At 47.0% G+C, this 16,268-nt stretch overlaps 1 protein-coding gene across 3 annotated transcripts in view; it reads left to right on the top strand.

Moving 5' to 3' along the window:
- The window catches only part of LOC115087674 (carcinoembryonic antigen-related cell adhesion molecule 6-like), an 89,555-nt gene extending 82,207 nt beyond the window's left edge, over positions 1–7,348 (top strand). For all 3 annotated transcript variants that reach the window (XM_029595143.1, XM_029595152.1, XM_029595134.1), the window contains exon 9: positions 5,690–7,348. In XM_029595143.1, the coding sequence (XP_029451003.1) occupies positions 5,690–5,805 (116 nt within the window). In that variant the 3' untranslated portion in view covers positions 5,806–7,348. The remainder of the gene's footprint in view (positions 1–5,689) is intronic.
- The last annotated feature ends 8,920 nt before the right edge of the window (positions 7,349–16,268 follow it).

The raw sequence follows: 16,268 nt of genomic DNA, 5'->3' as shown, positions 1-16,268 counted from the left end.
GCGGCCTAGGTGCATATACTTGCGCACACATTTTTGTGCGCACATTTTGGGCGTGGGTTTTATGCATGCACGTGTTCTAGACGTGAGCTTTTACCATTCTGCACGCTTACTACTATGGCGCCCGCAGCGAAGAAGCCTAAGTGCTTATCTATTTGTGTTGCATGTCACACCAGAGCCATACAGCGCAGCTTTCTTTAAGCCTGTGTCAGCACTGCCTGGATGCCTGTGCAATTTACCCCATTCTGATTTTGCCGGTGATGGTCCATCTCCTCAGTCTGTGGGATCTGGGACCGAGGGAGACATGATGGGGGTATGCCCTCTCTCTTAATTGATCCATGGTCCGAGTCATCACAAGCTGCTAGGTCTCAGGACATCAGGCTCGGGCCTATGGGACCTGGAATGGACCCAACCTCCTTTTTCTGGGTAGAATTCTTCCAGAGATTGTAAATGTTTCTACAAGGCTGGTCTTCTGAATCGGTAGTGCCTACTAAGGTTGGTCCGTGCACTCCAAGTGCTCCTCCACCTGTCTCTGCAGTCAAGTGCTGTGGCACAATGTGGCCTGACTAAGCTCAAATGTAGGTAGATCAAAATGATACCAGTGATGGGGAATGTTTCCCCAGCCTTGGAGCCAAATTGAACTCTACTCCGTTTCTTTCTTAGAGATGAGCTGCCGGATTTGGGTTCTCAGATCTTGAAGATCCTCAGAGTGGCTGGGCCTGACTCCTTGGAAATGCAGAAGAAAGTTCCTATTTTGGTCACCCTACGCAAAGCTTCTTGTTTCTTTCCCCTCTTGGATGCACTCCAGAAGTTGATTGATCTGGAATGGAGTACTCCAGGGGTGTCTTTTAAAGGAGGACATGTCTTGGCGAGTTTATATCCCTTGGATCCGCAGACCAGAGAGTAGTTGCATTTCCCCATGGTGGATGCCTTGGTGTGTTCTAACACAAACCATACCATCAGCCCGGTAGAGGGAGGTATGGCACTGAAGGATGCTCAGGATAGGAAGATTGAAGCTATCCTAAAGCAGAGCCTTTGAGATGTTTTCGGCCTTATAAAGGAGGTTCTTCCCAGAGGGTCCCATTCCTTCTGCAGGTCTCAGTCCTTTCGATCTTGAAAGGATACAGACTCCGAAGGTGGAGCCCCCCTTGGTCTTCCCAATGAAGGTTTGTGGGCTCACCTATTGATTCAGGAGATAGGTGGCATCTATCCCATTTTTACCACAGGTGGGACCTGATTACTTTGGCTTAATGCATTTTCAAAGTTATTTGGGACGAGTATGCTCTAGAATTTCTTCACATTCCTCCTGATGCCTTCATGGTCTCTCCCTCTAACTCCCCTTAGAAGAGGGTAGAAGTGGAAGCAACATTACAACAGCTGTTGAACCTGATAGCAGTGATTTCTGTTCCTGAATCTCAGAGAAAATACAGCCTGTTATTCCATTCATTTTGTCATGCCCAAGAAAGAAGGGTTGTTTCGGCCCATAGTGGATTTCAGGGATGCCAATTGTCATTTTTGAGTCACGCATTCCAGGGTAGAAATGGTGCGCTCTGTCATGCTGACAATTCAAGCAGAGAGTGCCTCACGTCTCTGGATATGATGAAGGTGTATTTGCATATTCCCATCTGTCGAACATCAGTGTTACCTCCATTTTGCTATTCTGGATAGTCTTTACCAGTTTCAGGCCTTGCCTTTCAGACTAGCCACCCAGGACCTTTTTCTTAGGTCATGGTGGTGGTAGCCGTGGCTTTCCACAAGGAGGGCATTCTAGTTCATCCCTATCTGGACAACTGGTTGATGAGTCATCATGCTTCCCACAGGTTGGTTCCTTGCTACAGGAACTAGGCTCAGTGGTAAACCTGACCTAGAGTGATTTTTAGCTGTCTCAGACCCTTGAGTATCTCTAGATACAAAGCAGGGCAGAGTATTTCTGCCGCAGTCTCAGATCTACACATTGATGCTGTGAGTTCGATCCCTGTGGAACCCTGTTTGTCCGACCATGTGGTTTTATCTGCAGGTCCCAGGGTTGATGGCTGCTACATTAGAAGTTGTTCCCTGGAGAAGGGCACATATGCGCCCTCTTCAGCGCCTGTTGCTCTCCTGATGGAGTCTGTAGTCGAAGAACTATGCGGTGAGGCTGTTCCTCCCATTAGAGGTGGAATCCCTGTTGGGCTGTTACAGGTGGATCATCTCAGGAAGGAATTTCCCTGTTGACGTCGGATTGGTTGGTACTCACGACAGATGCGAGGTTCCGGGACTGGGGGGGGGCGCTCACTGTCAGGAATTAGTGGTGCAGGAGTGCTAGAATGCAGCAGAGAGGCAGTGGAACATCAACAAACTGGAAGCACAAGCGGTTCGGTTGAGGGCCTGCGATTCGCTGAGCATCTAGAGCAGCATCTCTTAAGCATCTTCACCTTTCAATGGCCAGAAAGAGCAATATCGGAGCCGATTTGCTCAGCAGAAGAAACTTTGACCCAGGAGAATGAGAGCTGACTTTTCAGTTCCTGGTGAACTGCTGGGACCTACTGCATCTAGACCTGTTAGTGATCTTCAACAACCAAAGTTCCACACTTTTTCCATCACAGGTGGAATTCGGAAGCAATGGGCATTGACGCTCTTATTCTGCCCTGGCATCTGATATGCAGGCTGGTCCATAAGATTGCAAGTCAAACTACCTCTGTCCTTTGTGCATACAAATCACCTGGAACTTTACACCTTTTAGTGGCTCCAAGTTGGGCTTGAAGGCCGTGGTTCTCCGATCCCTAGAGCCTGCTGGTGCGCAGTCCCCTCAGGCTATGGTCTCGGACGGATCTGTTAAGTCAGGGGTCCATTCGGTATGAGGATCCTGGTTGATTCTGTCTCGCAGTCTAGCTGTTGAAAGGGCTCAGTTGTTGAAGCAGGGTTTTTTGCCTGCGGTAATTTTTACTCTTTTCTAACCTATGTTAGAATTTGGATGGTCTTTGATGCCTGGTGTTTTAAGCGAAGTACTCAACAGCCCAATGTGGATATTCCTTTGATTTTGGAATTTTTACAGCACTGCAAGCTTAAGGGTTTGGCCCTTAACACCTTGAAGGTTCAAGTTGCAGCCCTGGCTTGTTTTAGGGGGAGAGTCAATGGAGGACCTTTTGTCTTCCCCAACCGGATGTGTCCCGGTTCTTGCAGGGAATTAAGCATTTTCAGTTCCCTTTGCAGCTTCCGATGTCTCCGTGGAACCTTAACTTGGTCCTCAAATTTTTGGTAAGTCTGACTTTTCAACCGCTGCGTACTCTTTCCTTGCAACAGCTTGCCTTGAAGACAGTTTTTCTGGTAGCAATCTGTTCAGCAAGTCGGGTCTCTGATCTGCAAGCTCTTTCTTTCCGTGAGTCTTTTCTCCATATGACTCTGGGTGCGGTTAATCTTGGGACTTTGGCTTCCGTTTACCCAAAGTGGTTTCGGAGTTTCATTTGAATCGGTCCATTTTTCTGCCTGCCTTGGACAGGGATAAAGATAAAGCTGAGGACCATCTTTTGCGTACCTTGGACGTCAAGAATCATTTCCTATGGTACTTTGAGATGTCTAAAGCTGTTTGGAAGTCTGATCGCCTGGTTGTTCTCCATGGTGGAGGTAAGCAGGGCACCGACAATGTGAGCAACGGTTTGGTGTCACCTGCTGAAATTTGCTGAGTGGCCTTCAGCACCAGCATTAGCCACTTCAAGCTTGCTTCGGATCCAATTCCCACAGCTGTAGTTTCACAGCCAGCTCTGAACCCTGAACCAGCAGCAGTGGTTTCACAGCCATCTCTGGCTCCAGAGCCAGTTCCAGTATTAGCAGCTGTCTCTCAGCCAGCTCCAGGCACTCTGCTCCAAGCTATGCAGCCACTCTGCAGATTCTGCTTCTGGAATCTGACTCATTTTCAGGACTGACTCCATTCCGGCTTCCGATCCAGGCATTCAGATTCCCCAAACCTTCCTTGGGGGGAGGGGGGAGTGGCGTTCCTAGGGGCACCTGGAATCTTCCCTTTTTAGTGGGGAAGGTAATGTGAGGACCTAGCCTACAGGGGCTCTCCAATAGGCTGCAGTCTGAGCTGCACAAGCTTATGCTTTCAAGACTCATAACTTAGCCTTGCTACTCCCTCAAAAGGCCTGGTTCACCCACAGTTCCCTGCCTCACTTGGGAGCAGTTTCCCCATAGCTGTGGCTGCTATGCCAAGTATTGTTTCCTTGCTCCTGTTCCTGTCTGTTTTTGTACATAGGCCCTACTTTAGAGGCCTTCCTAGTTTGTGTTCTGTCTTGGGACCTAATTTACTAAGGCATTTCTCCCATTCTGTGTCTACGGGAAAAATGCTTAGTAAATGAGGCCCTTAGTTTGTCTGTGTGCTTGCCCCTGTGTTTGTCTTTGTTCTGTTGGTGCACTCCCCGGTCTGTCTGTTTGTGTGTGTGTTGTGGACTCCTTTCTGTCCCCTGCTCCGCTGTAGCCTTACTGCCTTTCTGGATACCCCGACCCTGTCTTTGTGTGCCTCCAGCTAAGTCCTACCAGCCACCAGAACCAGAGAGCTCAACTCAAAGAGGAAGTGGCTGGTCAGGCAGAAAATCGGGCATTCTACCGGGCATTCTACCCAGCTACCCACGATGGTCCAGCCTACTCTCGCCTTGGGATTTATTCAAACACAGGACAGCTGTGGCCTGACACCTATTCTCCTTTCAACTTCTTGCTCCTCAACTCCTTCTGGAACTCCTTAGCACTACATGGGTATATAGCACCTGTTCCTTCTTGGCTCAAGCTCCTGCACAGTCTCCTTCCTCAGTGACCAACATCTAATCCCTGTGGAACAACTTTTTTTTACCACTCTGATAACTTCCCCATTGGACTGAGTCACACTTCCATTCATACATTGGCAAGCTCTTTTTTAATGTACTCCATTTGACCACTAAGGCTGGAAAATTCCATATTTTTTACACCCAGGCTAAATTCATTCTAAGCAATTCCCAATATCTATATGCCATCTATCTGTATATGAAAGGCTTGTGTCAGATGGTCATAGAGTGGCACTGAATGGCATACAGATATACATACCCTGCTCGCTTCACTTGCCATCTTTGCCAGTGGGCTCCCTGCTCTATATTCCCATATTTGTGTCTAGGTGCAAAATGGAAGGAATGGCTGGGTAGGACGATTGACTCTACTGAAAGGAAGGGCAGAGAAAGTGTTATAGAATTCTCCACCCCATCCCTCATGCCACTAAAGGAGAAAAAAACCTAAAAATCAAATAAACTGGGTTCAAAGGGAACACTCTCACTAAGTAAACTAAAAGGGAAGCAATCATAAATGCAATATGAATAACTCTAAATTATACAGATGAGAGAAGTCCTGAAGAAACAAGAGGTGAAACAAATAGCACTTTATAACACAATGGTTTATTTTTTTATCATGTAGTAGGAGTTTTAGAAAGTGAAAATCAGAGGAAATGTGGTCCTGGCAGAAGAAAAAGTAATTAAAAAATAAAATTTATAAAACAGTTACCGATTTTTTTAATTTTGGAAACTTTTGAAGTACTCAATGGCATCTGTAAAAGAATGGTACTGTCTTTAGTAACTATTTGACAATACTGACAGGTGGATTCCTGGGCCTGTTGCTGTTTCAGCCAGCGTTCTTTCTAGGGATATCTCTAATTGCTGATCACTTTTTAACTTTTTAATGATTGATTTACTCACAGGCCGTGACGAGGAAAGAGAGAGAGGGAGATCCTGCGCTGACGACGCCTCTTTCCAAAAAACTGGTGGAGAGAACAATGTGCATCTGTTGCAGGGCCGTGGACAAGCAGGCAGCTGATGAAATTCTGCAGGCAGATTGCAATTATTGCTTCACCGGGCATGCAATACTATTCCTATATCCCGATGGGCTGGCTCTTTCACTGATTAATTTCATCACCATAGCCTAACCTCAAGCACATGTACGTGATGAATAAGTTGCCAATGGGAAATTATGGCTCATTTATTTAGGACTCTTGATCATGTTGATGATCCATTTTTATTAGCAGCATACATTTTAAAGAGTTCATTAGAATTTCTTTACATCTATTAAGCATTGTAGTAGCAGTAAGGATGGTAGGCAGCCATTGACTTCTATCATATAGCCTGCATCAGCCAATGATTGCTCAGGGTTTCTGGAAGTCATTTTATATGTGGTGATTGCAGCCTGAGCCACTGTTTGTTCTGGCCTTCTTAGCCAGGAGGCTTTAAAGTGATACTGTGATATTTCTGCACACAGTTTACCGCATACTGTATGATTTCTTCCTTCATAGACTCCATATTGATATAGGGGCTCTACTGTTTTTAGAAGGGAGAGTTAACATCTTTCACATTTTTTTTTTTTAGAAGACACTTTTTAATGTGAATGGTGCACTGAAGGCAATATAGATGGGAGTCTGATATATTTAAATTTCATAGAGAGAGGCAGGGAGTGCATATGGAAGGAAGGAAATAAGATACTTCATGGTTTGACATAGTACTGTCCATCAAGTGCACAGATTTTTTTTACATTTGAGATGTGATATTAAGCAAAAGATTGAAAGAGTAGAGAAGAGGGAGAACTATGGTAGTAATAGCAATTTTATTTATAATGCACCACCTCCGTTAAATGCTGAAGACATGCTATGACATCATAGACCAAATTGGTGCTGAACCTGTTTCTTCAGTGGAAGAACGACTCTTTCTAAGGTTACAGATGGTGTTGATTGAAGAGGTGCTTTTCTCAGGGAGAAATCACTTAATCGTCCTTAAGAGCTATTTGCGCTTATTAGAAACTGTCCTCCAAACCAGTTCTGGAGGATTCTGATTGTCTGAGTTGCAATGTCCTTGCCAGTTTCTTCCAAGACAAAATTTCCAAAATTCAGAGACAGCTTGATACAGTTGGTGTCACTCCCACACTGAGAAAATCAGCCAATAGAAAAATAGTCCAATTTTAGCTAAACTCAGCTATTTAGCTAAACTCAGCGGGCCCTACACTCTGGAACTCGATACCCCCAGACCTGCGACTTGAACCTTGCCATAGTACTTTCAAAAAGAAACTTAAGACTTGGTTCTTCACACAAGCATTCCCGGAGAGCTAAGAACAGGACGAATGACATTATCAGCATAGTCGTTGTCCCCCAACCTTTCTGTACATAAGCTCCTTAAGATTTTGTCATTATTAGGTATATAATCATGAATGTACACTTTAAGTTCCACTAAGTTCCTCTTCATGCCGCTGTAAATTGTTAATTGTTAATTGTTATTGTTAATTGTTAAATGTTTCAATGTAAACCGCCATCGAGGCCACAGTTTCTTCCTTGTAAACCGGTGTGATATGTATACTTTACAGGAACATCGGTATATAAAAATAAATAAATAAATATATTTATTTTTATTATTCAGTTTTTTATTCTGCAATTCCAAAAAATGTTCAATGGGGTTTAAAATTGAAACATTCATAAAAACAAATCAAAATGCTCACAAAGAATTCACATAACAGCAAGATCAAACAAGTAATTTTAACAGTTTCTTATCTAAAAGCTTTCATAAACTACAAAAATTTAAGTTCTTTCCTGGAAATCTTCAGGTCCAGCTCATGTTTAATTTGTTATAGTTTATACTGTTGAAATCTGCCTAGAACAGGTCCTGGTAGTAGGCGAAATACAAATTATTGTAAATAAATTAAATTAAATATAGCATCTTGCAAGGTTAGACTTCACTTCCTGTAAGTTCTGTGCTTGTAGAAAACTATATTCTTCTAGGACAAGCAGGATGGTAGTCCTCACTTGTGGGTGACATCATCAGATAGAGCCCAGCACTGAAAACCTCTGTCAAAGTTTCTAGAAGCTTTGACCTGCACACTGAGCATGCCCAGCATTCCACTATCCACTTGTCAACGCGAGATCCCCCTTCAGTCTCTTCTTTTCTGTGGTGCAGTTGCCTCGCGGTTTGTGGAGCTCCACCTTTTCTTGTTTTTTGCTGAAAAGTACAGTGTTTTTTCCCAGTTCCATCGTTGGGTTCTCCTTCACGGTTGGTGCCTCCTCGGTGTGGTAGGTTAAAGTTGCTGTTTTTTGCTTCTTTGCAGTCAATTCCTGACACTTCGTCTCTCGGTGACCGCCGGTCATTGACCGCACATCGGGTAACTTTTATGGAGTCCGGCTTTCATCGGTGACCTCAGTGCCCGCAGACCATGTCCATCATGGATCTGCATGAGGTTTGTATCCTCTGCCTAGGGGCCTCGCACGACATCTGTGGATGTCAGCTGTGTGATCAAATGACCCCCAAAGGGTGGCATATGTGCCTTGATAAGATGGAGAAATTTTTCGGCTCTGCAAAGTCCACTCCATCCACATCTGCTTCAGAGTCATCGATGCCAAGGAGTCCCTTGATTCACTCCCTCTTGCTACTTCCTTCTCTACCTCTTTGAAGGATCATGGGGACAGTGACCGATCCTCCATGATCTCACCAATGTCCTGAACATCTGGGTCCTCCACCTCCTCGGTGCCGGGGAAAACTGGGCCGAGCACCATGGGAGATCCCGCAAGCATAGACACCGATTGCCGTCGGCGCACAGCTCAGGTTCTGGCACGGTACTGGCGGTGGCCGTACTGCCACTAAAGCGACCCCAACCATTGGAGGCCCCATCCTCCAATGTCCCCGTGAGTCCCAGGCATTGCCCACTGATATGTGTGTTGGGCACCGCGCCACATTGATGACCTGCAGAAGAACCAGTGACACCTCATCCCCCTTCTTCAGTCCTGACCTCACCGGACTTTCAGGAGGAGTTGGACTGCAGGGTTCAGACCACGGTGCTCACAGCTCTCCAGAGCACTGAGCTGCCCATGCCACCGGCCCCCATACCGGTGCTCAAGCCTCCGCCATCTGTCTTAGCACCACTGCTTGAGTGACTGGGCATCCTTTTAGGTACCCTACCAACGCAACCAGTGCCCAAGGGGCCTTCAATCCCTCAACAGCCACCGATGCCCCCCCACCAGAGCGATCCTGATCCTTGGGTCCTCCAAGGAGGAAGATACGACTGGTGTCACGTTCCCGAGACCTCGGTTCCCTGAACCTTTACCGGGTCCCTTCGGTCTCCCGCAGTCCCCAGTCCCCTCGATGCCAGGGGAACCGTCGATTCCAATGTGCCCTCTGGGCTCTCATAACCGTCTGAGCCCAAAGCTGATATCCCCAACAGGCCTCTCCCACGTTCCGCTGGCCCTAGTGAGGAGGAAAGGCCTTACAACCCATGGGGGAATGATTCCACGGAGTCTTCCTCATATTACTCGGACAAACCCCTCTCAGAGCCTTCCCCGCTGGAGGAAAAACATCTGTCTCTCCCCGAAGATCTGTCCTTCATGGGGTTTGTCAGGACCATGGCCGAGGCTATGCCCTTTCAACTCCCCACAGAGGAGGATGCACAATACAAGTTGCTGGAAGTACTCCAATTTGTCTTCTAAGGAGATCATTGTAGGAGTAATGAAGAGGCATCAGACAGCTTTCATGGCAGGCAGGAAGAGAGAAGGCAAAGAGGGTTTGTCCTCAGAGCCTCTTCCTTTTATTGTACATTCATACAAAGGCAGATGATGTGTCATTACATGATTGGCTACTTTCCCATAGCAACAGAAGAGTCATTACACCATTGGCTTTGGCTCAGGGGGTGTGCACGGATCATTTCATTGGCTGCTGAAATCTATACCTCCTGACTTTGTCCTGCCTCTGACTAGGGAAAACCCAGCCCCTCCCCCAGGAATTCAGGGCCAACAGGTATCCTTTCCCAGGCAGAGACTTAAGCACAAGTGATGCTTTTATTCAGGCAAATGTCAGGGAGAAGGGAAGTTAATGTTTAAACCCTGAAATGGCTTGCTGGCAAGCGCATATTTCCCACATCTCACCCTTTCTGTTTTTGTTTAGGAAGCTCAATAAAGCTTTAAACCCTTACTGAAATCTGTTATGTCTTGGTATGGGCTGGAAATAGGAAAAGAGGGTTTATGGAGGGAAGAAAGCTATAATTCGACGTGGTGTGCCAGCTGCCGATGAGCTTCTGAATCTCCATATCACCCAGAGCTGGTGCAGGTGGTGTGCCAACTCTGCAGGGCTCGTGATTCCCTATTAGGCATCTTACAAGACATCTTTGTATCCGGGCTGAGAGCAAGGTTTCAATATAGATATGAGGGTTGGGTATGCACTGAATACAGCATCACAGGCAAATAATTAAGATAATTACAGTAATTATAATAGAAATCACCCCTTTGAGACCAGAAATATCAGGGAGTCAGGACCATAGCCAATCCCATGGAGAAGTTGGTATTCTGTCTGAAAATGGTGCATCAGCAACCATGGTTTCTATCTGCTCTATGGTATGTGTGAGGTTTGCTTTATAAACTGATATGTACACACAGCAATGAGATCCAATTAATGCACAAACACCACCCTTTAAGGCTAAAATTGTGTCTAAGGTATAGCTGTTCTGAATGCTACTTCTCTAATCTGAGAGACTTCTGTTGTGAGTAGTTTTAATGCATGGACTGTCTGATTAAATAGGGCAGTCGTCCAGTTAGCTAGGATGTATAAGTCTCTGTAATTCATAGCTGTTCCCATTGGGGGAAACAGGCTTCTAGCTATCTGAGTTTCTGTATACTTTTCTATGGGATTATTTATCGCCTCCCTTTTGTTACAGAGCCTTGCTTTGGGTAAATTTTTGACTGCATAGTATGAGGGGAGGATGTAGCCTAAAGTGCATCTGTCTCTCCATCTTGGGGAAATGTGCATACATGCTCTACGCCCACATAACATCCATATGTTTCCTAACAGATTAGTGGACATGTCATTGGTTATCATTTGGGCTATATAACTACAAAAGGTAAATCCTTCATCCCCTCTATACTTTCTGTACCTGCTTGGGTCTCCCACTGCACATCCTGAAATCTGCCAATTGCATACATATATGGTATAACTATGCAAGTGTTCAGTGATTAATACAAAAGTTCGGTTACAATATGGATATTTCCCACCTGAATTCCCTTTCCCATCCCCTGTATCATAGTCCCAACAAAGAGCGGCAGTCTCTTGAATACAGCTACCAATGTGTAGTATGGTATTATTAACTGGAGAGTTAATGAAAACCTCTCTGTAAAGGATAATTAGTCCATACTGTAAGGTTAAATGGTACAGCATGCATCAGTCGTTCTCCGCAGGCTTGGGTTGGCATGTGTGTGCAGATCCAACAGTCTGTTCGATTCAACAGGTGTGAAAAGTTCTGTGCATCGAGGATGTATATGTTGTTCTGTCAGAGTCCTTGTTCTGAATTCGCCATAGCTGGAGAAATAAGGCAAAAGATGAGGATGCAGAACACAATTGTTAATGAGTTGGCATTCAGGCAAGAAAAAGCGGCTAATAAGTTCTCTGGAGTTTTCTCAAGGCCTTGCTGTTCCAAGAGTTGTGCAGATTGGTTGGATAGGGCCTTGATCTGTCCCCAGGTCATGTGGTGCTGCTTTTTGCAAGGAGTCCGGTCTCTGTCCTTCTGAGGGCTGTGGAGGCTCAGGGAGAAGTTTGTGATCGGGTCCTGTAGACCTGGACACCTTTCCATCTCTCCACGGCTTGATACCTGTGGAAGCAAGCAGAGAAACATATCCTCGTTCCCCATTTTAAGGGAACGGGACCGTACCAGACATTAAATATTCTATACAAAACTGATGGCTGTGGGTGACTAACCCTAGTCCCATAATGATTACTCATGGCTGTGGTCTTAAATTTGATATGTTTAGATGATTTAAACAATACTTTGTTCAGACAGCTTTCATGGCAGGCAGGAAGAGAGAAGGCAAAGAGGGTTTGTCCTCAGAGCCTCTTCCTTTTATTGTACATTCATACAAAGGCAGATGATGTGTCATTACATGATTGGCTACTTTCCCATAGCAACAGAAGAGTCATTACACCATTGGCTTTGGCTCAGGGGGTGTGCACGGATCATTTCATTGGCTGCTGAAATCTATACCTCCTGACTTTGTCCTGCCTCTGACTAGGGAACACCCAGCCCCTCCCCCAGGAATTCAGGGCCAACAGGTATCCTTTCCCAGGCAGAGACTTAAGCACAAGTGATGCTTTTATTCAGGCAAATGTCAGGGAGAAGGGAAGTTAATGTTTAAACCCTGAAATGGCTTGCTGGCAAGCGCATATTTCCCACAATCATGGCAGTCCCCATCCACGATATCTTCAAGTATCTCCTCCGTCGGATGTGTTGAGCACCCGATGTCTCTCTCCTATTAATAGGAAGGCAGATACCACTTATTTGGTGCAGCAAGCCAAGGGGTTCGAAAAGCGGCACCTACCCCACAATTCAGTGGTTGTAGAATTCGCTCTCAAGAAAGCCAGTCACTCCCATACTCACGTCTCTGCCCCTCTGGGGCGAGAGCATAGGGAGCTCAATGCCTTCGGCCGCAAGGTCTTGCAGGGCGTCATGCTTATCGCCTGAATTGCTGCCTAGCAGTTGTACATGACTCAGTACAACCGGAACCTATGGAAGCAAGTCCAGGATCTTGCAGAGACCCGACTGCAGCAGCAGCAGGAGGCGCTCTCTGCTATTGTCCTGCAAGGCTTCGAGGTGGGCAAACATGAGGTGCAATCCACCTACGATATCTTTGAAACTGCAGCCCATGTAGCCACTTTGGGCATCGTGCTGGTGTTTCTGCTAGGAGTTAGCAATCTGTTGGTGTCTCCTGTTAAGGAGTAGCAATCTGATGATGTTTGGGGTAGTTGTAGGTGGATTCTTGGATCGGTAGCAGATGACCACGCCCCCGAGGGAAGACCCCGAGAGGGACCACCGGTCAGGCTCGGAGGTTGGAGACAGACACACACTAGATCTTTTATTAAACCATATAATGAACCACCAGAGGTGGCAGTAGTGAGCTGGAATGCCCAGCAGGGCTGTAGTCCCTCAGGTACTGGTACAGCGATCCCTGGATTGCTGAGCTGTTGAGAAAATGAATAAGGTGAGTAGGCAGGGTATGCAGAGTTCAAGTAAGGAACCTTGATGGAACACTCACGCAATGGTCTCATAGAAGCCCAGGAGCTGGAATGCATAGGACCTCGAGGAGCGAGTACCTGGTTCCAGGGAAAGCTCTGAGAGAGCGATGGTAACTCACTGATGTAGTTGGTGGTGAAGACTTCCAGGCAGAAGAGAATACTAAGCAAGTCTGAGAACAAGGGCCCTTGAGGAGCGGGTACCTCTGGTAAGTCTGAAGAGGCAGAGCAGCTTAGGTAGGAAAACCCTTGCTAATGCCATGTGTTAGCAAATTCTAAGACCTTTTATATCCGTCGCGGGTGACATCATCTCAGGGGGATGCCCCTGAGGTTCGCGCCATCTCCGATACTTACGTCGGGGGCCACGCCACGCGCGCGCCCCTAGGCCTCCAGGAAACATGGCGGGTTCAGCGTCTAGCCGGTCCGGGGACGCTGGAGAACTACGGCAGAAGGACGCCGCGGCAGCCACATCTTCCCGCGGGCGAATAGGGAGTCGCCAAAGGGTAAGGAGGGCGGAGATAGGGCGTCGGGAAGTGACGGACACAACACATCGGTGTCCATAGGATGGCCTGGCTCAGGGCTTCTGATCTCTGCCTAGAGGTGCAGGAGAAACTGGCCAACCTCCCCTGCACAGGTGACAACCTATTTGGGGATAAGGTCTGGAATGTGGTGGCCCAGTTGAAGGACCACCATGACACCCTTCAACAGCTTTCAGCTAGTGCTTCCTCAGCCAGGAAATCTTCTAGGCCAGGATCCCGGAAGTCCTTTTACAGGCAGAGGAAGTAGTATCCTCCAGTCTCCCAGGTTCACACCCTATGTACTAGCTCCAGGGGCTGGCTCCCCAGCAAGCCCCAGCTACGGACTTTTGACTGGCAAAGAGGGAGCACGAGTCAGTTGAGCGCACCCCTGACGCTGGATCCCTCAGTGGGAGGCAGGCTCATTGGCTTCGCCCATTGCTGGGAGGATGTCACCTCGGACCACTGTGAACTTACCATAATCTGTCAGGGGTACTATCTCAACTTCTAACACCTCCCAAGACCTCTCCCTCATGTCCATCGTGGGGTTTGTCTGCTCAGCAGATCATAATTCAAACGGAACTCTGCCCTTCTCGCAACAGGTGTAGTAGAGCTAGTCCCTCGCTCCCAGCAGGGCTGAGGGTTCTTTTCAAGGTATTTCCTAATTCCGAAAAGGAACAGAGGCTTACGACCCATCCTCGACCTCAGAGCATTGAACAAGTTTCTCTCAAGAGAAAATGCCAAGATGGGCTCTCTGGGTTCGCTGATCCCCCTCCTCAAGAGGAGACTGAATTTGCTCCCTCAGTCTGAAGAAATCGCTCACATAGCTATTTTCCTTGGCCACAGAAAATACCTCCGCTTCTTGGTGGGGAAGGCTCACTATCAGTACAAGGTGCTGCATTTTGGGTTGGCCACAGCCCCTCTTTACCAAATGCCTGGAGGTGGTGGCTGCATATCTCAGGTGTCGGGCGGTGCATGTTTTCCCATACCTAGATGATTGGTTAATCAAGAGCAATACCTGTACAGGGGCGCTAAGGGCTTTAGCCCTGACAGTGCGGGTTCTACAGCCAGTCACAGGCAGTCCACTCAGCTCTTTGTGTCCTTCAATACAAACCGGCTGGGAGTGGCGGTGGGTAAAGAGACCTTATCCAACTGGCTAGCGGATTGCATTGCCTTCTGCTATGCACAAACTGGCCTTCTGCTGGCCGGCAGTGTTAAAGCTCACTCTCTGCGAGCCATGGTGATGTTGGTGACTCATCTGCAAGCAGTCCCTGTCGTCGAAATTTGCCAGGCCGCCACGTGGAGTTCTCTTCACACGTTTGCGGCCCACTACTGCTTGGACAAGGATTGGCGTCAGGACAGTGACGTTGGTCAATCCGTCTTGCGCAATCTGTTCCAGACCTGAACCCATCTCTTCTAGCCTAGTGCCCCTGGTTGAAGCCACACAGTCCCCGCAACAGCACTGCAGCTGTTGCGGTCCCTCAGATGTGTGACTTGGTACGGTAGCTGGTTTTCCACTGGCGTGGACTTAGCTGATTGAACAGCTTAAAGGCAGCAGGTGCAGGAAGCCGAGCGTGGCAGTGAAGACAGATACTCTCTCCCCCCACAGAGGAGACTGTCTCTGTACTCAGATGGGAGGGGCTAAGCTCATGTAAGTTTAAAACAAACAAAAATAAAAAATTGAGAGATAGTGGAGAGAGATTTTGTATCCCAAGAGGTATCATGAGGGGATTTTCCCACATTCTCACCTGTAGCTTTCTCAAGATCTCATGAATAGGCACTAACCCAAGATCCTTAGAGGCTTTGAGAAACTGGAGGACATCCAACATATGTACCCAGGGTTCAGCCTCCTCCAAATTAAATGAAATAACTTCCACCATTCTCTTAATAAATTCTGCAAAGAGATCTTTTGAAGGAAATCTCCTCAATGCCTGTTGAGCAAAGGGAGGCCAGTACACTCCTCCTGTTCAAAGAAGTCTTCATATCCATAATCATAATCTCATGAAACTTCAGTCTCCAAACCAGAGATGTAAAGTGGTGAAGTGGACTGAGTAAGCACTTGCTTTTAAGCCATGGCTTCAGATAGGTCTCTTAAGATGACTGGGGGAACCTAGACACTGTTGCAGTATGATGTATTGAGGAAGTTTCCTCATCCAATGTACCTGATAATGACATCAGTATAGCCTGTATCACTACCGATGCCCCTTGAAGCATCAATACTGATGCAATGCTGTCATATGTTCTGGAAGATTCAAGGATAGGCTGAACCTCTGTCTGCACCACTACTGATACACCAGAACAAGGCAAATGGCAATCACCTCTTGAATTAATCTGTTCAACTCCTTCTGAAATATTGCTGATGCCAGCAGGAGGAGAGGTGATATCATCTTGGGACATGAGAGGTATATCAGTGGGTCAAGGTTTGGACCCCTGAAGACTGATACAACCCTGCATACTCTCTGGAAGGTGAGCGGCCCTCTCTGCAGGAATGCTTGGGAGAATGAACAGCAGCTGTCTATATCTTCCTGCTCTCAGCATCACACTCTAACTAGGACTGATGCTAATGCTTCTTGGTCTTCATCCAATGCCTCAAATTGGTAACCCCTGATGCTTATACCAATGAAATGGAAACCTTTGCTTTCATCAAAAGGGAAGAGCAAAAGCGTGTCTACTCCTATGCTTTCTACCAGTGCTTGACCCCAGCGATGAGTGATGCTCCCCCAGTGTTGATGCACCACCAATGTTTGGT

Source organism: Rhinatrema bivittatum, chromosome 1, assembly GCF_901001135.1.
Source record: "Rhinatrema bivittatum chromosome 1, aRhiBiv1.1, whole genome shotgun sequence".
Classification (NCBI taxonomy): domain Eukaryota; kingdom Metazoa; phylum Chordata; class Amphibia; order Gymnophiona; family Rhinatrematidae; genus Rhinatrema; species Rhinatrema bivittatum.
Note: the sequence above shows the minus strand (reverse complement) of the source record. Positions and strands in the feature narration are given on the sequence as shown.